This window comes from Lissotriton vulgaris, chromosome 2_1 (genome assembly GCF_964263255.1).
Source record: "Lissotriton vulgaris chromosome 2_1, aLisVul1.2, whole genome shotgun sequence".
Taxonomy (NCBI): domain Eukaryota; kingdom Metazoa; phylum Chordata; class Amphibia; order Caudata; family Salamandridae; genus Lissotriton; species Lissotriton vulgaris.
Window position 1 is genome coordinate 996,483,125 of NC_141687.1, and position 27,245 is coordinate 996,510,369.

General features: G+C 42.1%; 1 protein-coding gene across 1 annotated transcript in view; it reads left to right on the plus strand.

Moving 5' to 3' along the window:
- Positions 1 to 10,258: 10,258 nt before the first annotated feature.
- Positions 10,259 to 27,245, plus strand: part of TTC21B (tetratricopeptide repeat domain 21B) — a 502,211-nt gene continuing 485,224 nt past the window's right edge. The window contains exon 1 of the mRNA XM_086956589.1: positions 10,259 to 10,313. Within this exon, the coding sequence (XP_086812715.1) occupies positions 10,287 to 10,313 (27 nt within the window). The 5' untranslated portion in view covers positions 10,259 to 10,286. The remainder of the gene's footprint in view (positions 10,314 to 27,245) is intronic.

Genomic DNA, 27,245 nt, shown 5'->3' on the forward strand with positions numbered 1-27,245 from the left:
TAGAGTAAAAAGCATGTACAGGACAATTCGTAAAGAAATACTTGAGATACACAAGAAAGAACAGGCCGAGAAACAAGCTGAGGAAGAGGACGACGAAGTCTCAGAGGACGATGATGCAGTAACAGGGGAAATGAATAAAATGAATTATGTAGGTAGGGCAAGACCGTTTGATAGACCCATATGCCTAGAATACAATACACGTTCTCTCTCTCCAATACCAGACCGATATTCCCTTGAACACCTGTTCCAAGCTACTGAACATGCACTGAAAAAACGAGTAGGGAGTAGCGAACTTAGTACTATGCATGAACAAGAACTAGCCCAGTCAGCAGTTCAATGGGCAGGAAATTCTAACATATATAAGGATGACGTAGTAGCCCAAACATTTTTGAGTCTTCCTCCGTAAGAACAGCGTTTAGCTGGTATTTACATGATTCAACATCTCATCACATTGTACGAGAGTCAGCATTCTGATCCAGGACCCTTGTATAAATGGTTGGACGATTTACTCCTAGCACGATGGAGAGGCTTAGGCACCGAATTAATTAATGTTATTCTAGATCAATGACATAAGTACTTGACTTTCCTGACCCCGCACTCGGCTCCTGCCCCACACCAAGAATGAAAGACCTTTTACATAGACAGACAGAATCCCCTACGAGAGGTTCATCCCGTTAGGACTGCAGGGGGTGCACTTCAACGAGTATATGTTTACACACCCTTGACGAAAATGGAATTATTGGAAATGAAAAAATTACTGCCCTGTCACGATAAAGACCCAGCAGGGTTCCACCGTGAATTAAAAGACATGCTCCGCATGGGGGAGTATACGTACGCTGATACGATTAAAATGTTGAAAGTACTGTTACCAGCAGGCATTTATGAAAAACTTAAAGAAAAAGAGTGGGAGGTGGGAGAGAAAAAGATTACCTGGACAGAATTAGAAGATGAAGATAATACACGAACCCCTGGTACCGGTCTCGGGGACAAAGCTAAAGAGTTACCCGAGCTATTGATACAGGTTTTGCCGAGATTATTGACTACTAAAAAGGAAGATTGGGATGCTATTTCAGCCTGCAAACAGAAGCAAGATGAAGACACTAGTGATTTTTATTCTAGATTCGAAAAATGTTTTATTATTAACAGTGGCCTGAAGACAAGTAGTGAATCGTATCCACATCTTTTTGTGACCAAATTAGTAGAGAATTCTTTACCACAGATCAAAAATAGAGTACTGAAGGTTGAGAGTACCTGGCAAGCAAATAGCCCTTCCCAAATGTTACAAATGTTACAGTACCATCAGAACCGAATTAGAGAAGAACAGGAACACGAAAAGAGATGCATGAAAGATACAAAAATGAAAGTACTAGTTGCTCAATCAGTTCCAGCCGATGGCCAGAAAAAGGGCACGGCACCTGTCAAAGGGAACTGTAACTACTGTAAACAGCCAGGTCACTATATAAATGAATGTGCTGTCCTGAAACACAATATAGCTACAGGCAAGACGAAAGAAAGACCGCGTCCTCCTAGACAGGAACACATTCCGCAGAACACGCAAACTCCACAGAACGCGCAACAGACAGTAGCTGTACCCCAACCCATTGCTGCCACACAACATGTCACACAACAAATGTACCAGTATGCACAGTCAGACTACCCAGATTATCAACAGTATTCATGAAACAGCCTAGAGAGGGAGGTTGGCTTGCCCCTTATCGAGGTTCCTGTAGATCAAGAGGGTCCCTATGTACATAGTCATGTATTGGGGAAAGACAGAAAATTTCTGATTGATGCAGGGGCGAGCAGAACTACCATCAGTCATGACGAGGTTCCAGGGGCACCCCTCTCAGGCTCACAGAATATTTCCCTGGGATTTTCAGGAAAGCCTATTGTTAACGAAGTGTCAAAGCCAGTTTCCCTAGAAGTTGGTCCATCGTCCCGTACTACAGACTTGTTGCTTACTAAATCATGTCCAGAAAACTTGCTTGGTATAAAAACACTGAAGGAACTAGGAGCAGTGATTTGTTGTTCTCCGGAAGGAGTGAGATTGTTTTTACGTGATTTTAAAGGACATTATGTATTGAGAGATTTTAACCCCAGACTCCAGAATGTACCACAGCATTTATGGGCACAAGGTCCGACTGATGTAGGTTATATGCACATTACACCATACCGTGTCACACTCAAGCAAGGAGTTGTACTGCCACGAATCCGACAATACAAGTTGCCACCTGATGCTGTAGTTGCGTTACTGAAAATTGTTGACGAACTCATTGCACAGGGAGTGGTTGTAGAAACTGACTCAAATATATGTAATTCTCCTATCATTCCGATTCTTAAACGAACGGACCCAAATGCACCACCGGTTTACAGATTAGTGATTGACCTCCGAGAACTGAACAAATGCATAATACCCCAGTACCCAGTGGTCCCAGACATTTCTTCACTATTGACTACCATTGATACCGAAGCGACGTTCTTTACTGTAATTGATCTCAAGAACGCCTTCTTTAGTGTCCCGATCCATCCGGAGAGACAATACCTCTTCGGATTCTGTTTAAATGGCCGAAGCTTCAAATTTGCAAGGGCTCCTCAAGGGTTCACAGAAAGCCTTAGTATTTATAGTCAAGCATTGAAAAGACAACTGGACAGTATTCACATGCCTACTGACACTGCATTGCTCCAATACGTTGATGATCTTTTGATCACAGCACGGACAGAACGAGACTGCGAACGTGCATCACTGACAGTCTTATACTTCCTGGCAGAAAAGGGGCACAAAGTGTCCCCTTCGAAGTTACAATTCTGTGTCCAGCAAGTTGTGTACCTTGGTCACTTGCTGTCCAAGAGGGGTAGACAGTTGACACCTGACCGTATTCAGTTAATTGCACATCTTCCACAGCCCAAGACACAAAAGGAAGTACGGACCTTCATTGGCCTCACTTCTTACTGCAGACAATGGATTCCCCAGTACGCATATCTAGCCAAACCACTCATACAGTTGACAACACAGGAGGCAGCGACTTCGACTGTCCTCCCTTGGACTCAGGAACATACACTTGCATTTGATGAATTGAAGAAAGCTCTATGTCAAGCACCGGTTTTAGCGACACCATGTTACAGCAAACCTTTTACACTTTTTGTCACTGAACGCGATGGCACAGCATTATCTGTCCTCACACAAGATCAGGCAGGAAAACACAAGCCTTGTGCTTACTTTTCTAGTACACTGGATCCAGTGGCCCAGGCTCTGCCTGCGTGCCTCAAATCAGTTGCAGCAACAGCTCTAGCAATCAGACAGAGTGATTCCATAGTGTTAGGACATCCCCTGACAGTACAGGTTCCACACTCAGTGGAAGTTCTCTTGAACAGGACACAGACACAGCAACTGACTATAGCAAGACTGACAGGATATGAACTGACATTGTTCCAGCCACACATAGAGATCAGACGTTGCAACATTCTAAACCCTGCTACACTTTTGCCCTCGATCACAACAGACCCTGCACCACATGACTGTGTGGATGTAATTAACACAGTGACTAAGCCAAGACAAGACTTGACAGACATTGCATTACCCGACCCAGACCTGACACTTTATGTGGATGGTTCATGTATGAGAACAAGCACAGGAGAGTTAGTGGCCGCATATGCAGTGACCACCGATACTGAAGTCATAGAAACACAACGAATTGACACCCTGTCTGCCCAAGCAGCAGAGCTCGTCGCTCTGACCCAAGCCTGCATACGAGCCAAGAACTTAAAAGTAAGCATATACACAGATTCACAGTACGCATTCGGAGTCGTTCACGATTTCGGTGTCCTCTGGCAAGAGAGAGGTTTTCTGACCTCTCATGGGGCCAAGATACAGCATGGTCCCCTCATTCAAGCTCTGTTAGATGCAATACACTTGCCTACAGCCATAGCCGTCATGAAGTGCAAAGCACATACTAAAGTCACTGACACTATTTCCCAGGGTAACGTCCTGGCAGATCGAACAGCTAAACTTACAGCACAGACTCAAACAGATATTCCAACTGACACGACGAAGACTGAAGTACCATCACTGACAAATTGCATGACAGTCAGGGATCCCTCACAAGATGTACTCGACATACAGACACATGCCACTCCAGACGAAATTAAGAAATGGACTGAACAAGGAGGGGTCCAGACAGATCAGGGATGGATGACAAAAGGCAAGGCCACGTGGTTCCTCCCTGACTCCATGGTTCAAGCTATCATAAATACCGCACATAGTCCAGCACATTTAGGAGAGAAAGCCATGTTAGACAGTATACAGAACATCTGGTTCAACAAGCATTTACGTGCAGCAGCGAAACAGAAAGTGCGTACCTGCATGATCTGTTGTCAGTTCAATCCAAGCAAAGGCATTCCCGTGGAACAAGGTGGATTTCATCCTCCTGATCACCCTTTTGAAGTCCTCCAGATGGATTATATTCAGATGGATAGATGTCGAGGATTCAAGTATGTCCTCGTAGTCGTATGTGCACTATCTAGATGGACAGAAGCGTACCCAGTCCCAGATTACACTGCTGTGACCACTGCCAAGCAGTTGGTCCGTGAATTCTTCCCGCGATACGGCTTGCCCCGTGTCGTGTATTCAGATAATGGACAGCCATTCTCTTCCGAATTGATGAAACAAGTATCTCTCCTGTTAGGGTACCAGTGGAAATTCCATTGCGTACGACACCCAGAGGCAGCTGGTCTCGTAGAGAGACACAATCAGACTCTCAAAACAAGGTTAGCGAAGGTCTGTGCAGAAAAAGGTGTGGATTGGATGGTAGCCTTGCCGGTTGCCCTCTTTTACATGCGTATGGTAGCTCATTCCAGAACCGGACTATCCCCGTACGAGGTGGTTTTTGGTAGACCGCCGAATATGTGGGGTACGCCTATGCCACGTAAAATAACCGATGTTGACAGTACTATGCTGACAGATTACCTGGCTTCCTTGATGTCTGCACTACTCTCTTGTCGTTCACAGGTTGCAGCTGCCTTCCCGGACAACACCCAGGTGAAGACTCATGAGATTGTTCCAGGAGACCTGGTGTGTGTCCGTAATTTCGACCATTCAAGCCCTCTGGAGCCCTGCTGGCGAGCGCCCAAATTGGTCTTGTTGATGATGAGAACTGCCGTCAAGGTCGAGGGACGAAAAGGATGGCTCCACGCCCATCATGTGAAGCGTTTCCATGGACTTGGTTCAGTAAAGGACTCTGAGAACTGCCCCGAGAACATTGACATTAAACCCCCTTTGCTAGAAAAGACTCCGCAACAGGAGTATAGACAGAAGCTACGGTCTAGTAAGTCAGACAGCGTTTAATTTTTTAAGTCCCCCTCGGGTGAAGCGGTTAGACAGGTTCCTGACATGTATAAGATTGTAGACCCAAATAGTCAGAGAGATAGGCAGAAGAAAACGAGAGAAAAATACTGCAAAAACTTACGCAGTAGATGCATAGTAACTCTGATCATTATGTTTTTTCTTAGTATATCGATTATATGTATAAGCTTGACGCTACATGTTTTCTTTCCTCCTCTTGGTTCACATGTACATTCTTCCTTCAACGACACTGTAGAGCACATTTTCAGTGACCTGCCACCCCATGAACTATCCTATCGACTAGCACTGCGCAACAACACTTTTATCCGTATGCTACACCATTCTCACCAGACCAGCAATGTAACGAATTGCTGGGTATGCGGCCGACTCCCCCCTTATCAGAAAATGAAGGGAGTTCTGCCCCTCTTTTCTTATCCGTTTTCGTACAATGGTTCGTGTGGAGCATGGTTTGCTTTAATGTCATCAACACAAGACAGACAGTTCACGAATTCCCAGAGTGAATGGATTTGGGGGAACCTGAATATAGTTATGAATAAAGCATGTTTTCCCGATAAAGATGGTTTTCCCCAAAGGAAAGGAACAGATCTAGAAAATGAAGTGTACGAATTAGGGAATGTTTCCCTTAACCTCATGATTCTGAATGTTCAGTCCGAGACCAATACAGGTTCACCGTTTGTAACAGTCTTACCAGTGAAAGGTGAATTATGCGTTAGGAAAAATGGTTCAGTGCACCTAGGACACAGTGATTGTAATACTGTGGTCGAATTCAGTGATAAAGGAAAGTCTACTTTCAAAGCTTCCCGCCATTCCTATTTTATTTGTGGTCAGACAGCCTATGTACGTCTGCCCTTCGACTGGGGTGGAACGTGTTATATTGCGTTCCTACTGCCACCTGTTTTTCTAGCTCCATCCCATTATCATCGAGATTCCCAACTTATACATGTAAGACACAAGAGGGAGATCGAGTCCCCAATTGTCGATCAGACTGAGACAACGTGGGAGCAATATACAGATTTCAATAAAGGATTCTTTTTCTTCATAGGTCCTATCCAAAACAGTAAATTAATACGTAGATTAACCAGGACACTGGAAGCAGTAGTGAATGAGACTACTTCTGCTTTAGGTAACTTGACCGAGGAGCAGTCTGCTATGAGACTTGTTGTTCTTCAGAACTGCCTTGTTCTTGACGTCATCCTGGCCGATAGGGGCGGAGCTTGTAGAGTGATCGGCTCGAGTTGTTGTGTGTTTATTCCTAATAACGCACCATCAGTGTATGCAGCAATAACAAGGCTCCATAAGATAGCTCACGAGATGCACCAGAACCCAGGCACCTGGACTTGGTCCGGTTGGCTCTGGAGTGTGATATCAGCCTGGGGATGGAAAGTATTGTCATTCCTAGGAATAACACTGCTCATAGTATTCAGTTGCTGTCTCTGTCTGCAATGTGGCCCAGCGATTTGCGGCTTGTGTGCCACTGCTTGTATTCCCCGTCCACGTTCACGTTTCCGTGCACGAATGAAAAAAGACGAGCAAATGATGCTGTATGAACAAATAGATGGTCTCATGAAAATAGATGTATCCTAAAGGGCGCAGTAGGGGACAAGGAGGGAATGAAGAAACAGAAATTTTATGCGGTAAGTGTGTCCCCCCCTCGCACCCTATCCACGTACCTATGCTCCATGTATGTCCATGTTATCGTGTAATTCCTTTTCCGTGCCTGTCACAATAATGCCCCTGCATTTCCGTTTAATGTTAACATGTCAGTTATTAGGCCTTCCATGAATGAAACGTTAATTCTGCACTGAGGCCTACGTTGCCAATGCATTTACATGGTACACGTTTAAATATCGAGAAGCACACATTTTTGTGGCCCAGCCGAGCCAGGCCCTGAATTATGGCTCCGAGCCTTTTCTGTCTCTGAAAACTGCACTTTAGGTATGCATCCCTGACCTCTCCCTCACTTCCTGCTCAGCCGAGAGGTGCCCAGCCTGGCCTGCCTGCCGAGGCGGTGTTTTGCCTACAGTTATCTGCTCAGCTCCGCAGAAACACATTCCAGTCTAGTGAAAGAGGTAAACATATCCCGCCTGCAGAGCATAGGGCCTAGCCTTCCTGTCTCCATGCAAGTGATTTACTGAACCCGTTGCCATAGAAGGCCCATGGCCCCACGCAATGCACGAAGAAATATATGCACACACTAACATTTAGTGATGAACAGCCTTTTACTCGAGAGACCTTTATTTCAGACGACACATCCTCCAAACACAAGATATCAGATATGCTAAAGGTACAGGTCGTTCTGACATCCCAGACTCCAGACTCCTCTACTAGTGCTAAAGTCAACCCCCAGCTCTCCCCAGTTACACGTCAATGTTACGTCATGACCAGTTGCGCGCACATGTAGGGTAAAGGTTTCTGCTGACCCTGCAGACCTCCTCTATGCATCCACCCACCTATGACACACCTATGACTCATCAAGTGAACGCCTATGTGCACACCTCCTTACACGCCTTCTTTTACGCCCATGTGTTCTTATCTCTCTCTTTTCACTTGCTCCACCTGGAGTGTTCCGCCTACTCTATTCATTGCAATTGTATGGTTTTACTATATATAATGTGTGATGTTAATAAAACGTTAGATATCCCTTCCTGAACCTTAGTGGTGATGGAACCCGATTCTCAATGACTCGAGTCATTTGAATTAAAGCCCTTTTTGACTCAGATACCACGGACTCTGCCTCTCATTTTATGAGCTATCCTTATTCTTTATTAATGTATAGAAATTATGCCCGGGTAATTTTATTTACCACAGAATGGCATCATAGCGAAGCACACATCCATCTACCACCCGGCTGGGAACGGTTTGGTGGAGCGCTTCAACAGAGTGGTGATGGGATCAGTTCAAGCGGCCATCTCAGACAACAAGGACTGGGAGAAGGAAATATGGCACATGGTATGGGCGTACAGGATCACCCCCACAGGGACTGGCTACAGCCCATTCCAGATTTTGAGAGGCCGCGAACCATTTACCCAAGACAATCGGGTATGGAAGGAGAAAACAATAATGAGTGAGTGGTCCCCGGCAGTGGTGCGAGCCAACTTGGAGAAAGCTTAAACTGTTTACACTAAACATTACGACAAATGGATAAACGTGAAGCACACTGGATTGGAAAAAGGGGAATGGGTGCGTGTAAAGCTGGCCACACTACAAAGGAAAGGCGAAAGCAAATACAGCAAACCCATGCAGGTGAAGGAATTAATGGGCAGAGCGGCCTTGCTGAGCGACGGAAACGTGTGGTCGCAAGACCGTATGGCGAGATGCAACAAGATTGTGTGCTGGAACAATGATGGAACCGAAGGAGTGGACGAGGGAAGAGGAAGCGTCCAACAAGAACATCGAGAGGAAGAACACGACGGAAGGAGAGAACATCAAGGGGAAAAGACTGGCGAAGCCGACCAGGAGCAGGTGGTTGGAGAGGACATGAGTAGAGGAGATGCAAGCGCGGCTGCGCTTGGAAGCGGCAAAAGAGGCGAAGGAGCGACAGCCACCACCCCGGTGAGACTGACCAGGAGGGGTAGAGCGGTGGTCAAGCCAGTAAGATTCAGAGACTATGACATGAGCAGCGAAATGTAAGTTAATTGTTTGGGATTGGAAAAAGGGGAGATATGTAGTGCGCAGTCTAGTGTTGCACGTCACGTAGCCAACGTGACGTGCGTGGCGGCCATGTTGGGCTGCGCGCGCAGGGCGCAGCGCTAGCAGAGAAGCGCGAGAGCCGGCACGGGCAGGACAGGCTCGGCGCTCTTCAAGGACATAAGTTAAATAAATCCCCTTTACAGCATATCGGCTCCAGAGTGATTATTGGGAGGGAAACCAACATCACACCTATTGCATTGCAAATGCTTGTTATAGCTTTCTAGGGCCTGAAATATTCAGAATTGTCACACTCGTACGAGTGCAATGGTTAGGTGTTATGTTGGTATTGTCACTGGTAGTGCTGGCAGGGGCAATTTATTTATTTATTTATTTGTGCATTTTTAGATAGCGCGGACTTTACCCAAAGGTGTCAGAGCGCTTCACAATAGGAACAGAACTGATACATGAGAACATTACAAGTGAACAAAATACAAAAGCAAACGTTACATTAAATGAAGCAAAAATGACAATTGTGAGCCAACAAAATACAAGAGGTAGCAAACGGTGCATTACAAAAGTGAAAATCGTGAACCAACAAAATAAAAGAGGTAGCAAACGGTGCATTACAGTAGGAAAAAGTGACGTGTGCAGGTTACAAAAGCGTACAACGTAAACATAGAGGTATAATACTGCAATATATGGAGGACACTCAAGCACAAGAACAAACGTCAGCAATGTTTGGTGCAGACTGTAACCTTACGAGAAGGGGACTGGCACTTAAGTTTTACAAATTAAACACTGCTTCTGTGACTGTAAAAGTGGAGGCTAACTTAAAAGTGCACCAGTTCCATCCCAGGAGCACAATATTAAAACATTATGTCGTTTGTATACGATTCCAACCACTTGTCGTTTTTTTGTGGGTGCGGCCTTGTTTCGGCTTTTTTCTGATAAGGGTTGCGCTTGTTTTTGATATCCATTTGAGATGGCTGTTGTGCTTGTTTCGCATGTAAGAGCCGATTCCACGGAGGGGGTGGAAAGCAGGAAGAGGCCAGGATGGTTGTAAAGGATACAAAAAAATATAAAAGCAGCTCAGCAAGAAAAGAGAGTAGACGAGAAAGGGAGCTGGGTAATGGGAGAAAAGCGGAGAGGTTTAAGGGGAGGGGACAGAATGCATTAAGGAAAGGTGAGGGAGCATGAGGCGGGGCATTGAAGGAGGAGCATGTACACGTGGGCGTTACTTGTATTGGTACAGTTAAAGCGGGGCTGTCTTGGGAGGTTGACTGATAGGAGCAGTACCATGGCTGCCGAGGACGCCAGTAGCCTGGTAAGAATGGGGAGGAGGCGGGCGGCAGCGGTACTGCCTAGTGCAATAAATATATTAGTGCTTTCTTAACAAGACAGAGGGTGCTTTACTGTTATGGCGATATTAAGACTTCGTTGTGAATCGCTGTTGTGCGTGTATTGTTTTCTGCGGAGATGGGTTCGCTGTGATGCTTTGTGCTCCAGCTATATGACGCAAGAGACATCGTGAAGCTAGCAGATAAGAGCTCTCCTATATAAGGTGCTAATTAATGCATGCATAGCGTTGGGCAACAGGTCTCTTCTCCTGGCATCACGAATATCCCACCTTATTATACTTACGTCTGTAAAAATCTGCTTATCTTGCTGCGGGTGGCAAGATCAGATGTTTAACTAAAATACATTTTGTGAATTGTAGTAGTCCTGATGTCACCCAAAGTATACATGACGCTTGTTCGGTACAAACTTAAGTAAATAGTACCCATGGTTTTTAGTCGTCAATCACTTATTCTTCGTGTGTGTTTGCATATTTACTTAAATACTTTAAACTATTTTTCTGGTTACAATATGCAACTTCTTGTTTTCTCTGTTTTTAATTGTATTTACGTTTTTTAAACTTTAAGACCATATTTCACCAACTTCTGTATTGGCTTCCCGTTACTGATTTTTTTGTGTACTGTTCAGCAAACAAAATCCCCCATGAAACTTCCTTAGACTTCTGGCCACAAACAAATGATGACAAGATAAGATACTCAGGTGCAGAATTACAAGCCCCTTGTGTCATTTTTATGCCACTGTTGCGTCTCTTTGTGTGACGCAGCCGCAGTTTAAAAATGCGGCCCATTTACAACGTGATGCATCTAGGGAGATGTGTCGCATAGTAAAGCCCTGCGTCAGATAATACCTGTGTCAGGTATAATGTAATGCAGGGTGGGCGCTCCCACGCGGGAAAGCCTCGCAGAAATGACACAGTGAAATCTACAAGATTTCCCTGCGCCACTTCTAGGACGCCACTGCATCAAAACCTTACGCCTGCTTGGAACAAGCATAAGGAGTGATGCAGCACAATGAGGATAGGCCTCCCCATGCATTGCTGGAGTTGCTTCATGATTGTGACACAACTCCAGCAACGCGTGACTTTTTCTCCTTCAGATCCGTCCGAATTTCTGTCCCATCTGTCAATCCTTGGGCCATGGTGCGCCGTATTGTAAATATGGCACATCCATGGTGGCGCAAAGGTCTCGCATCTCTACAGATGCGTCACTTTCTTGTAAATCTGCCCAAGAGAGACATCCACAACCTGGGGGTCATATTTGACAGAAAGCTATTAATGGAAAGTCTTGTAAATAAAGTTGCTGGTACCAGCTTTGCACCTATCCGATGTCTAAGGAAAATCCTGCTGCTATTGCCCCTCCAGTCTAAAGCATTGATTATACGAAGCATGATACTAAGTAGGCTTGATAACTGCACCGCTCTGTTGCTAGGAATACTGGACTACCTAGTAAATAGACTTTACAGAGTTCAAGCAATAGCTGCAAAACTGGCATTAAACCGGCAGAGAAGATCATTGGTCTCCAGTGCAATGAAGGAACTTCACTGGCTCCGGGTATAGCAAAGAATAGCCTTTACATCACTTTGCATAGTATTCAAAGGTCTCCAGGGTAAGGGTCCTCTGCCCCTGCAAAGAAGACTATAATGATGTGTTCCAAGGAAATGCCTTCGCTCAGCAACCACGAATCTCATTTGGAAATCAAGGTAGGGTGGTCTTCGTCCAAGTAGAGGCTCCAGCTCCAGCTTTAGAAATACTGGTATATATATATATATATATATATATATATATATATATATATATATATATATAGATAGTGACAGTGTGCTCTATAATGTTATGAATAAATCTAAATCTAACTAGGGACCCTTTTTCAGCTGCCATGGCCTATGTCGTTAAGGGCAGTAATGAACCGGTAGGGTTGCCAACTATCCTGCATTTTGCAGGTTAACCTGCAGTCAAGGCTCATGTAGCACTGCCTCTATAGAAACACTGCAGGAGGGCTCATTATCATGCATTTTGGTCCCTTGCTACATTTACTTTGGAATGCGGGATGCATAGCCCCTTCCCGAGCCGCATTCTGCCCTGGTGACCCCAGGGTCCAAAGCTTTTAATATGGGGAGTGGAGGGTCATGTGGCCCCCTCCCCCTCTGAGCATTTAAAAGGCCATTGGGACTCTATCTCCCAGGGGGCTACTTCAAATAAAAGGGAGGGGTACCTCTCGCTTTTGAAAAAATTAACTGTGTGTTTTCTTTACAATTTCGCTTTGAAAAACGATCTGAAATCCTTGATGGAGGTGAATACATCGTTTATTAGAGCGCAGTCTCTTCTGTAGTGTGTTCTTCTCAAGGGAGTTGTATCTGTGATGCATTAATGATACTTCATATTATTCTGAGTTTTTTTGTATTTATTTTATGTCCTCTAATGCCATACTAGTTTATAGAGTAATGTATACAAAAGATTGCATGATGTCATCAGTGATGTAATTTGAGATGTCATCAGTGATGTCATACAACATGTAATTAATGATGTAATATGTGAGGTCATAAGCACTGCATGGCGGTGCCACAAGTTATTGGTAAATTTCTGCTGCGTATTTTTTTTTGTTCAAAACTTTAATGTTGTCACTGACTCATTCACCTAACTTATTTTTAAGAACCCTCCTAAATGACTCTACAGGTGGAGGATTTCAAATCACTCCAACCTATCTCTTGTTAACGTAAGAGGGAGTAAGACACTCCTGTTCAAGTTATTTTTCTCTGTGCATATGTTGTGGCAGACCTATCGCTTTCTGGTCTGTCTAATTTATTTTTAATATTTAATTTCTTTTATTGCTTTATTTTGTTGTATGAAAGTCGAGTATTATGTGGTGATGCTGTTTAGGCATCACCATGCAATACTCGCCCCAAAGATGGTCCTTGGATTCACAATAATAAATCCTTAGCTCAATCTTGGTAGAGTGGCAAATAGCTGTCAGGCTTTACTAGAGGAACATGTTTAAAGCATTTCAGAGTACTAACATGGACGATAAGTAATTGACTTGACTCAAAAGAAATCCAACACAAATTTATCAATATAAATCAGATTTTTATCTTCATTTTGACACCAAATTGATGGAATATAACTGGAGTTACGGATTTTAGAAGCAATATAAAATCAGTGCAAAATAATGGTATACAGACATAATATCGACAACAAAAATATCGAGGTAGTTAAATATCGAGTTTAAAATATCGAGTAGACAGAATATAGATAAGACAGAATATAGATTACAAAAATATCGAATAGAAGGACAATAATATCGAATCAAAAATATAGAATGGACAGAATATCGAATGGACAGAATATAGACAACAGAAATATCGAGGGACAGAATATAGACAACAAAAATATCGAGGGACAGAATATAGACAACAAAAATATAGATGGATAGACTATACACAACAAAAATATCGAATTTTAGGTAAGTAACTAAGTCAATTTATGGTATTTAATTTTTGCTTAATATAATTCTGGAGCGGGTTGTGGGTTTATAGGGGAATAGGGTGGGAAGTAATTTAATTATAATTAATTAAATATTTTAATTTATTGGTATTTATGTACAATTAATAGTTAATTATTAATTGGTAATTAAAATATAATTGGTAATTCATTTTATTAATTGATTAATTGATAATTATGTGAATTTTATTTATTTATTTTCTGGAGCGGGTTGTGGGTTTATAGGGGAATAGGGTGGGAAGTAATTTAATTATAAATAAATATTTTAAATTATTGGTATTTATGTACAATTAATTGTTAATTAATTATTGATTTGAAATTAATTAAAATATAATTGGTAATTAAAATTAATTAAATATTTTAATTTATTGGTATTTATGTGCAATTAATTGTTAATTAATTATTGATTGGAAATTAATTGAAATATAATTGGTAATTAATTTTTATTAATTGATTAATTGATAATTATGAGAATTTTATTCATTTATTTTCTGGAGCGGGTTGTGGGTTTATAGGGGAATAGTGTGGGAAATAATTTAATTATAATTAATTTAATCTGTTTTTATAATGATACTTATTTAGATTTAATTGTAATTTAATTTGTAATTGGTAATTAATTTTAATTGGTAATTACTTTTTATTAATTGATAATTATGTTAATTTTATGTATTTAATTTTTGTTGTAGGTTTATAGGGGAATTGGGTGGGAAGTCATTTAATTGTAATTAATTACATTTATTAATATATAAATTGGTATTTTGAATTAATCAATTATTTTTAAATGATTTACTAATTTATTGTTATTTGTATTAATAGGTAATTATTTTTTAGTAACTAAATTATTTTTTTTATTTTACATTGAATAATTATTATAATATCTTAAATTGGGAATTAATTTTAATTAATTTGTAATTGGTATTAATATTTAATTTATTTTCAAATATATATCAAGTATTTACTTTCCCTACTGTTGCACTCACTGGAGTGGGAATAGTCATTTTTTCCCCTACACTATCCAACGCTTACCCTACTGTTGCACTCTCTGGAGTGGGAATAGTAATTTTTACCCCTACGCTATCCAACACTTTCAATACTGTTGCACTCACTGGAGTGGGAATAGTAATTTTAAATTCTATGCTATTCAACGCTTTCCCTACTGTTGCACTCTCTGGAGTGGGAATAGTAATTTTTACCCTCCCACTATCCAACGCTTTCCCTACTGTTGCACTCTCTGGAGTGGGAATAGTAATTTTTTTAAACCACCCACTATCCAATGCTTTCCCTACTGTTGCACTCTCTGGAGTTGGAATAGTAATTTTTATCCCTACGCTATCCAGCGCTTTCCCTCCTGTTGTACTCACTGGAGTGGGAATAGTAATTTTTACCCCTACGCTATCCAACGTTTTCCCTACTGTTGCACTCTCTGGAGTGGGAATAGTAATTTGTACCCCTACGCTATCCAACGCTTTCCCTACTGTTGCACTCTCTGGAGTGGGAATAGTAATTTTTACCCCTACGCTATCCAACGCTTTCCCTACTGTTGCACTCTCTGGAGTGGGAATAGTAATTTTTAACCTCCCACTATCCAACGCTTTCCCTACTGTTGCACTCTTTGGAGTGGGAATAGTAATTTTTACCCCTACGCTATCCAACGCTTTCCCTACTGTTGCGCTCTCTGGAGTGGGAATAGTAATTTTTACCCTCCCACTATCCAACGCTTACCCTACTGTTGCACTCTCTGGCATTGGAATAGTAATTTTTACCCCTACGCTATCCACCGCTTTCCCTACTGTTGCACTCACTGGAGTGGGAATAGTAATTTTTACGCCTACTGTATCTAACGCTTTCCCTACTGTTGCACTCACTGGAGTGGGAATAGTAATTTTCACCCCTACGCTATCCAACGCTTTCCCTACTGTTGCACTCTTTGGAGTGGGAATAGTAATTTTTACCCCTACGCTATCCAACGTTTTCCCTACTGTTGCGCTCTTTGGAGTTGGAATAGTAATTCTTACCTCTACACTATCCAATGTTTTCCCTACTGTTGCACTCACTTGAGTGGTTATATTAAATTTAACCCTCTCGCTATCTTATTTATTTATTTATTTTGTCAACTTATAGGGCGCAACAGCTACCCAAAATGGGTTTCCCGGCGCCTAGACGCAGCTAGTTTGAGGACAGGAGAAAAGGGTCATGGCTATTGAGTATTATTGTTCAAATAGCCAGGTCTTAACAAGCTTTCTGAACCTGATATAATTTTCTTCCTTTCGAATGAAGGGAGGGAGCGTGTTCCAGAGGGAGGGTCCCAGATCCTACGGTAAAAATATTGTATATGTTTTGTTAATAATGTTTATATATATATATATATATATATATTACATTTTCTTTTTTAGTATTTTAAAGTTACATGAATTATTTAATAATTTTAAATGTATTTAATTATTTTAAGTATGTTTAAATTAATTATATTTATTATTATATTACTTTTAAATTAATTTTAAGACATTAAAAAATGTGATATTTTGACAGTCTATATTTTATACAATCGATATTTTGGAGTTAATATTTTTGTACTTACCTGTTTGTAGATAGGCAGGCGATATTCTGGCATTCTATATTTTTACCTCTATATTTTGGTAGGTCGAAATTTTGTCTGTCGATATTATGTCACTGATCCAAAATAATACAGTGAAACTTTATCATTGCTGTCAATGGTAAAAACCACTAGTGACAATTGGTCACTGAAGGTCGAGTTGCGTGGAATCCACTCAGGGTAAAGGTAATTAGGGTCTCAGGAACAACCCACAGCAATCGGTTACATTTTTCCTGGCTCTTGGAGCTCAGTGCAGAGTTGTCGTGGCTGTCCCTGGTGCTGAAAGGGAGCTGCAGGAGAGCTGCTTTTACCACTCGTACTGTGCTATGGGGGAACAGGGTGAAAAATATCAACAATTGGGCTCCTGCTGGCGGGTGCTTGCTATGCTGTGAGGGAGGGGGGCTGAGGAACAACGGACGTCTACCTCCTTTACAGATTTTGATTGCTTATGAGGATGTCAGGAAGACAGTCACTGTAATTTATAGCACTCTGCATGCCCAGCTCTGTGAGGCGGTGATGCCAGCCAGGGCCAATTGGACCGCTGCGCTGGGTGCTGCCCTGTCAGATAAGCATTGGGTTAGTACAACGGTGCATGTGAAGGTATTATACAGGAACCCACGTTTCCACTACACGTTTTTTTAACTACTTGCACCAGACCTACCTTACACCGTAGTGCATCCATCGGATATTCCCTGGATTTGTTTTAGGAGTCCTGGGACGCCTGAAGCCAGTTACTGCCAGCGAACTGTTTCCCCCTCAACTGATTTTTTTTAAATTATATTCCCTATTGTTATTGCTAGTGCCTGTGATAGTGGATTGGTGGCAATTCGGGAGGTGCGTGGTTACTCAGTGATAAGTTAGGCATGGTCTGGGGGAAATCTAGCATTGAGGAATGTGGGACTAATGAGCTCCCCCCACAAGGGTTGTTTATTTTGTACATTACTGTAAACTCCAATAAATATACTTAAACAAAAAAAGAGTAAATGGATTTGGTTTCCATGGATCCTTCAGATCTTCTCCCTAGAAAGTCTGCTTCTCTGCCCTTATAAGGTAGGGGTCATGCCTGGAGAGGCACCCACATTGAGTAATCCCTCCTTCAATCTGCTACTCCTCTAGCTGTTTAACATACGCATGGAAAGACCTAACCACTCTATTTGTAGCAAACATAACAGAAGCTGAGGTGGTGCATCAGATGCAAATGTATATTATGTAAGGCAGCACATTGACAGGTTTTTCTATCTAGTTTCTGTGCCTTCGGAGGCACCCAAATGGCCATTCTAGATCTCAGGGAGGAGGGTCTTTGTGATTGGGGCTACTCGGCAACCCTGGTACTACTAAACCTGTCAGCAACCTTCGGTATAGAGGACCATAAGCTGCACATCTGGCACTTAACCGGCTGGTTCAATATATTGGACTAAGGCCTGGGTCTGGTTCAATTATTTAGTACAAGAGCAAACTCAATCAGTTAAACTAGATAAATTCTCTTCACGATCAATAAGTCTAAGTCTAGACTGTGGTGTGCCACATGGTTCAGCCTTATAACCCCTCCTTTGTAATATATATATATGCACACAACTGAAATAAAACTGGGGCATTAGCAGTCAGTAATATGAATAGGACACAGAGCTACAGTTTGACCTTGGTGAGAGTGCCTCATTCAACACTCGACTTCAGGCAACAGTTGTGCAATTAAATGCTGGATGCACTGAAGTGGTCTCTGCTTTAAAAGCAGTAAAACTCAATTCTTAATTATATGCATTCATGTGAATACTGCTTCAAAGTAAAATTGCTCACCTTATCTTGGTACCATTTCTACTACGTTTTGGTGGCACAGAACCTAGGAATCACGTTTTGATTCTGATCTATCATTTATCCCTCTGATCCAGATGTTTACCAAGACTTCAAGCTATCAACTGTATCTCCCAACAAACATTTTAAGCCCAGTCACGGAGGCTAACATTATATCCTTTATTGCTTCTACTTCCAGCAGAAACAAAAGAAAGAAATTTGAACTTTAACCAATATTTCAAACCTTATAAAAACCAAGAACACTTCGTCATCATACTTCTATTGTTTCTGCTGCTCCCAAGATAAGCACTTATGTTGGTTTGCCATGCAAGACAGATGAATGTGTCTGTTTTGGAGTTCTCTGTCTGGGATTGCCTTCCCCTTCCGACAGTAAGTTGTATGATTGTATATTTAATATTGAAGTATTAATTGAGTTAGTTTAACAACTCTAATCTAACGTTGCTGTAGGAGGGCTAAATGTAGCTTGGTATAGTCTTGAACTTTATTAGGATTGTCAAGCAGTGCTGCTGAGTAAAAGTTGTTTTCGTGTTGGTTTTTCTGCTTGCAAGAGGGCAGCGCAAGCAGAGTATGCGTTGTGACGTTGTTGAACGCGTTATTTCGGTTAGAGGAAAGGATTTTGATCACTTTGCGGGATGCTCAAGGGCAGGAGGACAAGCTGGGAAAGCTTGTGTTAGTTCTCAGCGTGTCCATTAGAGGAAATATTGTAAAGTAGGGTGGTGTATAATGTCACACACAGGTTTCGGCCATTTTAGAAGTTTGGGAACTAAGCAATACTGGGCTTTTCTATGTCAGTTGGTAGTTTTTCTAACTGAAAAGAGTTCATGTCATTTGCAATTTTGGGCTTTCAGTCATATTGGGAGATGTTGGATATGAATGAGGAGGAGACAATTGAGGAAACAAATTGACTCTTATTTGGATTTTTCCATAGGGAACTTTATGAGCACCATCACAGACATGAAAGATAGAAAGTTAAAAAACCTGTGGCCTGAAATAAGACTGAAAGTGATGGAGCCATCATTCACAATGTTTTGGATAGGAATGAAGCGGCAGGTTGTAGTGGATGAGTAGAAAAGATTACGAGGAAATGAAGTTCTGTTAATTCAAAATTGGAGCTACCGCAAAAGGGGAGGTTTGTGACAAACAAAAGTTGAAGAGTTCACTGGAGAGTGCTTTTGGCACTGATGATGGGTAGATTAAAGCCTAAAAAAGTGTCCAAGAGTGCTGAATCAGAGCCTCCGAGGAGGCGAAGATTTACTGATCATGTTCATCCAATGTTGATTCAGATAGTGAAGTAGTGGAAATGGAAACAAGGGAACTGTGGATGAGGCAGAGAAGGCCTCTAAGGGGGAAGGACGAATTTAAGGATTCTTTAGGGGTCTGAGATGTTTGACCTTCTCTAAATTAACCACCTTTTATCGCCTGAATGGACTCTATCCCCACATGAAGCTCATTATGCGACACACTGGTTTTACAGGGAGATACATAAAAAGGCGAGGACCGAATTGATATCTGAATATCCAAGGCCATTTTTGCCACATAAAATAGCCCTAAAACCAGTAATGGGTGCTGAGGTCTTAGCATTTTATAGGTAAAAGCAGAAGAGATCCACAGAAATGTTAGGGCAGGGGCGGGGTTTAAGGTTATGTCAAGATCATCTTCCTGATATTGTAAGACCCCTAACCAAGATATTTGAGATGGTGGAGGAGGTCGATGTTGCCAAATAATTTGTGATCTCTAGTATTAAAGATGGTAAGAGATTTCAAGATGGAATTTACATTTTTACAGTTCAGAAGAGAGTGCCATGGGACAAACCGTATGGAAAAGGAAAGGATTTTGGTAAGCAACGAAGTGGAAAAATTTGTTGCAAAAGGAGCACTTGCGGGGAAAAAGGGATCCCTCGAACTTGTAAGCAATATTTTCTTAGTAAAAAAAGAAGTATACGTGTATGTAACTAGTAATAAACGAAAGGGTTGAACAACTGGGTGTTATATCCTCATTTGAGGATAGTGAGTATCCATTTCTTAAGGATTGTATTGAGGAAAGGCGATTGACTTGCTATATTTAAAGGACACAAATGTGATTGTTCCTATCTAGGAACATCCTCCGGATTACCTTCAGTTCAGATAGATAGGGAATATTTGGAAGTTCATATACTTTCCTTTCGGACTTTCTTCTGCCCCGTGGTGTTTTACAAAGGTACTTCGGCCAGTGATCTCTTGTTTACGGTCTAGGGAAGTGAGGTTGGTCCTCTATTAAGACTCAATTTTGGTGATGGCTCCAGAGAAGTAGGTTGTTTTACAACACACATATCTGGCAGTGGAATTGCTACAATCTCTAGTTTTTGTGGTCACCAAGAAAAAGACTTGTTTAAAACTCAGTCAGTAGACTCAGTTTCTTGGTTTTGTAGTGGATACTGTGCGTACAGAGTTAAGTTTGCCATGGGAAAATCGAGGAAGGTGTTGAGGAGGTTTTTGAGAAACAAAGAGCCGTTGCTGAGAATGTTTGCAAGAGTTGTGGGTCTTTTGTACTGTCATCAACTATTAAGGCAATATTCCAGGGACCCATTTATTATCAGGCATTACAGAGATGGTAGATAAGGTATTTAAGGAAGAATTGGTTGTATTCTGAGAAGATAAAGTTGACTCAGGAGTCGAAGGAGGATTTTAAATGGTGGTCGATAAATGTGGATGAATGGAACGGGAAGGTAGTTATTGGACAGGAACCTAATTTAGTAATAGAATCAGATGCAAGTTTGGAAGGATTGGGAGCGAGATGTTGGAGATTATCGGCAGGCGGCTTGTGGACAGATTAAAAGAGAAGCTTGCATTTAGATTGTTTAGAGTTGTCAGCCAATTTATTTGCAGTGCGTTGTTTCACTCGGGACAGGGTGAAAAGTTCAGTGATGCTTCGCATGACAATTTGTTGGTGGTGAGGTTTGAGAACAAAATGGGGGGTTCTGCGGTACAAAGGTTTAGCAGATCCAGCAAAGGTTTTTTAGACCTATGGTTTGAGCAAAGGTATTACAGTTGTGGCAGAACATATACCTGAAATAAGCAATGATGTTGCAGATTGGTTTTGGAAGAATGTCAGGGATTTGAGCGATTACAAGTTGAACGGAGAACGGTTTCTGAGACTGGAGAAAGTTTAGGGTCGTTTTGGTGTAAATCTGTTTGCGAACCAGCTGAACTGTCCATTGGAGAAGTTCCTCGGTTGGAGACCAGAGGCATTTGAAATGGATTTGTTCTTGTAAAATTGGAGGTGATTAGCGCTGTATACTTTCCCTCCTTTTGTCATGTTGCTGAGGTTATTCGTTCAGGCCTGCAGGAGCAGGGAGGTAGTGGTAGTGATATCTCCAGTTTGGAAATCCCAGATTTGATTCCCTGATATGAGGGAGATGTCTGTGGATTGCCTGGTATGACTTCCGCAAATCAAACATCTGATATTGGATCTTTTAAAAAAGAATCCAGATTTACTGATCACCAAACTGTGGAAGATCTACAATTTCCCCATACATTCCAGCTAGCATTATACATTTTGATGACCATTTTTTTTTATAGGAGCAAAATATCACTGTTAGTTAATTTTTATTGGTGGACTTTGAGATTAGTTTATTTATCTGAAAGACAAGAACAAGATCATATCCAAATGCATATTATCATTCTTACGTTTATCAAGGTTTATACGCCTGTTTCATAAAACCTGTTAACGGGTAAATGTAAAAGTTACAGATTTAGTAAAACTGTATTTTATGAATCTGCATTCAAAGGGACACGGGAATAACTTTGAAACCAAAACTTCTTTAAAAAAAAAGTCTTGATTCTGTATATCAACACTTTGGAATAAGAACACTTCTCAAAGTGAGTATTCCTAAATATATAAATATATTAAAGTGTTAAGAGTGTGGGTTTCGGATACAGGGCTGAGGGTTTGGTGGGGGGGGGGGGGCATTAGGTTCATGGTTTGGAGGTGAAAGGTTAGCAGTTTAGGATTGAAGTATAGGATTAAGAGTATGGAATAAATGGTCGGGCGAATGGTTTAGGGTTACAGGTGTAGGGTTAAGGGTTTGAGGTTACTGGTTAGGGATTTATGGTTGTGTTTGTGGTTTGGGATTAGGTGGTAGGTAAATGACGTCAACGGTATGGGGTTCATTGTATAGGATTAATAATTGTGTTAATGGGTAACATTTAAGGGTTTGGGGAAGACACATTAAGGGTAGAGATATTGGGGCTAATGTTTTATGAATAAAGAGTGAAGTGTTTTGGGAATAAGGGGTAAGAGTACATGGTTAACCATTGTTTTCATGTGTTTAGTGTCACAGTTGGAAATATGTTTAAGATGTGCTGATGAACGTTGCAGTTATTTTTACTCTGTGTACGAATAAAAAAAAAATACTTTCACAGTAACTCTGCACTTCAATTTAATACACTTCTAGCTCCATCCCTTTGAAATATAATTAAGAAAGGAACTAAAGCTATTTCTCAGTAACAAATCTGAATTAACAAGATGTAATCCGAAAGTTTAAACTATCAAGTTTTAGTCAGGTGTTTCTTAGAAGAGTGGAACGTAAATATGTCTAGAACTATTCGTAAAGGCAGTCCAGCAGCAGCGGTGCGTCCATTGGGGCGTAGGGGCGTAGCCCTACAAGCCCCATGGACGCTCCATGGACGCTGCTGCAATAAAATAAACACACACACTGACTGTTGTTGTAAAAGTTAATCGCCAAGCAAGCGCAGCCGGGAATCTGGGAAGCACCCGAGTTATCCGGGAGTGCAGGGGGGGCTGGTCTAGACTGCTGCGCAGCTTGAGTGACAGTCCACGTGACGCACTCACTCAGCTGCAGCAGCAGACAGCCAAGGTATCTTCTAGCGCGCAATTGACAGGGGGGCAGAAACTACCTCGAGCGTGCGCATTAGTGTTCCCCCATAGAGAGTGACCAGGGGGGTGTTTGTTTAAGCTGGCCGGCTTTTCAAAGGCGACACAGGGCGAGCAGTCAGTGGGCCCCCCTAGCCAATCCTGGCGCTGCTTGCAGCACCAGGATTGGCTGGTCACCGCGCAGCAGGGCAGGGCAATCCATTATTGGATGCCGCGCGTGGGTGGTGCACACACCCTGCATAATGGCCAATCACTGTGTGTGACTTCATGTAGTCATGCAGTGATTTGCCATTTTGCGGTGCTGCTGACTGGTCAGATCCTCTCTCTACTACTCTCCACCAGTCGAGTCGCCTTGTGTGGACCGTGTGCGGGAGCCAGCCTGTGTGTGCCCTTTCTCTCGACTCGAGAGTGAGTACTTACTTACTTTACTTGATCAGGTATATTTTCATTTACTACTGCACTGCACTACTACTGAAGTGATCAGCATGTTACGAGCAAAGGAGCTGCTTCTGTGTATGAAACAAAGTGTACAACTTAGCTTTTGGAACATGTACTAGGCCACTGCAGCACCAAACTAAACACTTTACAGCTTACTGTTATGCACTTCCTTCAAATGAAATGTATGGAAATTGAGCCGCTCCGAGAGATGTTTTTAAGAATGAAGAAATTTTGAAAAATAGGTTGCCTCTTGTGATCTATTTTTTTTTTTATTTTATAAATACCGAACAGTGTATCTTTTAAGCATATTTTCGTTAATACTATAGGTAGATGCCTGGCACGTATTTCAAACACGCATTGGCAAAGCCATTGTGTTATGCGTTTTAGAAATGTATGCCCTTTTTTTTTTAAATGTCTGCGCATTGTTGTGTGGTATGTGTTAGAATGCACAAACAGATATCACACTCGTAGGATCGCAAATGAAACACAGGTAGTACACAAATACACAGCATACACTCAGTCACATGTGCATTCAGACAACACATATGGAGACAGGAAGATACGTGTAAATTGGAGGGATGCATGGATAGAGTGCTGGCTTCATGGGAATATTGTAGATGAAAAGTTGCTGGACACGCTGGGTGCAAGCAACCATTGAAACATGGGTAGATAGATGTTATAGGAGAATAGCAGGGTGGGTGCATGGGTAGATGTGATTGGATGAATGAATGCACAGTCATTTTACATCTGCTAATATTACCTGCTGGCTACGTTTGTTTATTCTATTTGAAAGCTGCCTCTGTGCACCTCCGATTGCATAGTAACCCGACCTTCAACTCGAAAACAGGATCTATTCCTGTTTTACTAGAAAAAAAAGTACGGCTACCATTTATTATCTAGCAAACCTTGAGCACATGGCTTCGGATGGCAGTTCATCTGTAAGTGCCAGGTGTTTGGTAATGTGTGTTATGCAGCCTGGCAACATTATGTGCACTCCCTATAAAAAGATTGTCACTATTTCACTCAGTACTGTTGTCAGGGTCCATCCGTAAGGCACTCCGTTCACACACTAATGTATGTGTTGTCTGGGACAACACAAAAAACAGCAACTTTGAATTGTTCGTGTTCTTGTGTGCGACAAGGAAAGTGTACAGCACCACGCTACACACACACACATATATAACGCCTTCTAGTCGCCTTTACGGGAAACGGAATAGTATGATCGGTGTATTTTTCATAAAGCACATAAAGTCCTTCAGCCGCTTCTAGGCGCTCCGAATTTTCCGAGAAAGAGGAACGATGGTACACAGGTAGTTAAAGTGAGGTTCACAGCAGCACTCAAATTACACAGAAGGGGACACCAGCAACCCTCCCCCCTCATCAGCCCCAGTTCTATAAGGCGCAATTTAGACACGAGTATATTTTTCCTTCCAGAGTTTTTGTTTTGTGAAGTAGTGTGGCTCACTGGTTAGAGGCGGCAGACCCGAGAGCAGAGGACGGCCCGGGACCAGGGTTCGATTCGCGGCGCGGCAGGTTTCTGGACCAGGGTCAGCGGACTCGATAATTCTCTCGCCACGGTGCCCACTCTGATCAGCGATCACACTCGGCAACTCTGGGCATTAGCTTGCCTCATCTTCACTTACGGCCCCACCAGACCGCCGGGGATGCCTGGTCTCACCCTGGAGATACCCATTAAGGGACCATCTCTCAGGGAAGCCAGGAAGGGTTTCGCAGCGGTCGAAGCGCCTTGGGACCCTACGGGTAAGTAGTGCGCTATATAAATGCCTATACATTTACACATTTGTGTATTTTTGATTACCAGGTGAAAGTCTCAGGAAAAAGCTTCCCTTGCCAAGCAGGTGGCGTTGATTTAGTTGGGAATATCTGCACGAAGTCAACGGTAGGGGGAAAGGAGCACTAATGCTTGTGGGGCGGATTGATGCCCCTCGAGCACGGGCCGGGGTGAAGGTCACCCTTGCTCGGGGGACTTCCCTGTGTGAAGTGCTGGTCCAAGATACTGCAGGTGTTTGTCGAAGCACGTTAAAAGCGATGCTGGTGATACATTTAGGAATGTTACGATGATCCTTACTTAGTACATACATATTGTAAAGACACTGGTTCTTAACCTTTTATTCCTGTGGACGCCCAATTAATTAATCCCCCCTCGATGTATCATTACTGGAAACTGGGAATTCCTCTCTCCCCCCTCTCACACACACACACACACACTTAGTCATGACTGCTGGCCGAGGGCTCCAGTCTAAGGATTGTCGACAATTTGAACCGCAAAACAATACAAAAAATACAGGAAAAAACATTCACACAAATGATGACACATTTTATTTAATTCGCTAGCACATATAAATGAAAGAATATATAAATTTTAATATGAAGGGTGGAGCGTTTCTAAATTCAATTGAGTTCACTCATCATCATCTCTATTCTGTTTGATGCACTCAGGAATCAATCTGAGGATACACATTTAATTCTTAGTCTCCCATTTTAAATTCCTTCGCATTTACAGTACATTTCAAAATTTTCAGTTGTACATGTAACTTATTTATTTTTATGAACTTTTATAATCTGTTAATGTTATTTAATTTTCTAAGTAGTCGCGGACTGCCTAAGAAGGCTTTGAAGATCCACAGGGGTCCCCAGACCACAGGTTGGGAGCCACTATGTACGATATATTTGCACAAGTAATACATTTTAGAGTGGGGGGAAAAGACCCAGCTCATCAGAAGACCGGTATTTGGGAAAGCACTGAACCTCAAAGGTGGTTTCTCTGAACTTATCAGGAGAGGCTGTTGTAGCATCTTTTATTGAGTTATACTGTGTGCTGTATCTTGCATTGTATTGTATTATTTTAATATCGTGCTTAGCACTTCTTTGTGGGACACTTAAGCACTTACGACACATGTAACACGCTACACAGCGTAGTTGGATGGTTGGTTTGAAGTGTGTTATCGTTGCTTGGAGCCTCGATGCCGCGTGTGATCACCACAAAGTCATCATGTTATGTGGCACAGTGGTTGTCAGCAAGAGGACAGGTGCGACTGCGTAGATATTGATGGCAGACGGGCACCACCAGTGCCATCAGTCTGATCGCTGCCCAACATGTTTCACCCTGTGCACCCTGCTTAGCTTGATTTTGGTGTAGGCACTACAGTTTGAGCAGTCTTGGCCAAACACGTTTTACGTAATGTGAATCTCTCACACACAGTCTGGCTCAGAGAAGTAGCCCAGAAATGAGACCTCACCCAGAAGACTGATTTCATCGGCCATTGGGTTTATTTACTATTGCTGCCTTTTGGCTAGGTTCATCCTATAGAAATATAATTTACATACATACATACATTATACTTATATGAGTACAGTACTCATGCCATGTCACTTGTGATATTTGGGGTAGATCAATACAGTGTCTGTCTGCATTTAATTTGTTCATTTAGCCACAACACCGACCACAAGTTGATTGGCCAGTGTTGAACTCTTTCCTTCAAGGGGCTTCAGTTACTACACCAACCACCATCAGGACCACTGCCAAACAGTCCTAGAGATCATGGTTGTCAAAAACCCTTTGCAGTGATTTTCTTGTTACACCAAATACCCATACCATTTTATTTCTCCAGAAGAAGAACAAGGAAACAATCTGTCCAGCATCAGATTTCCTGTACCGTATGCACTTAAGGCAA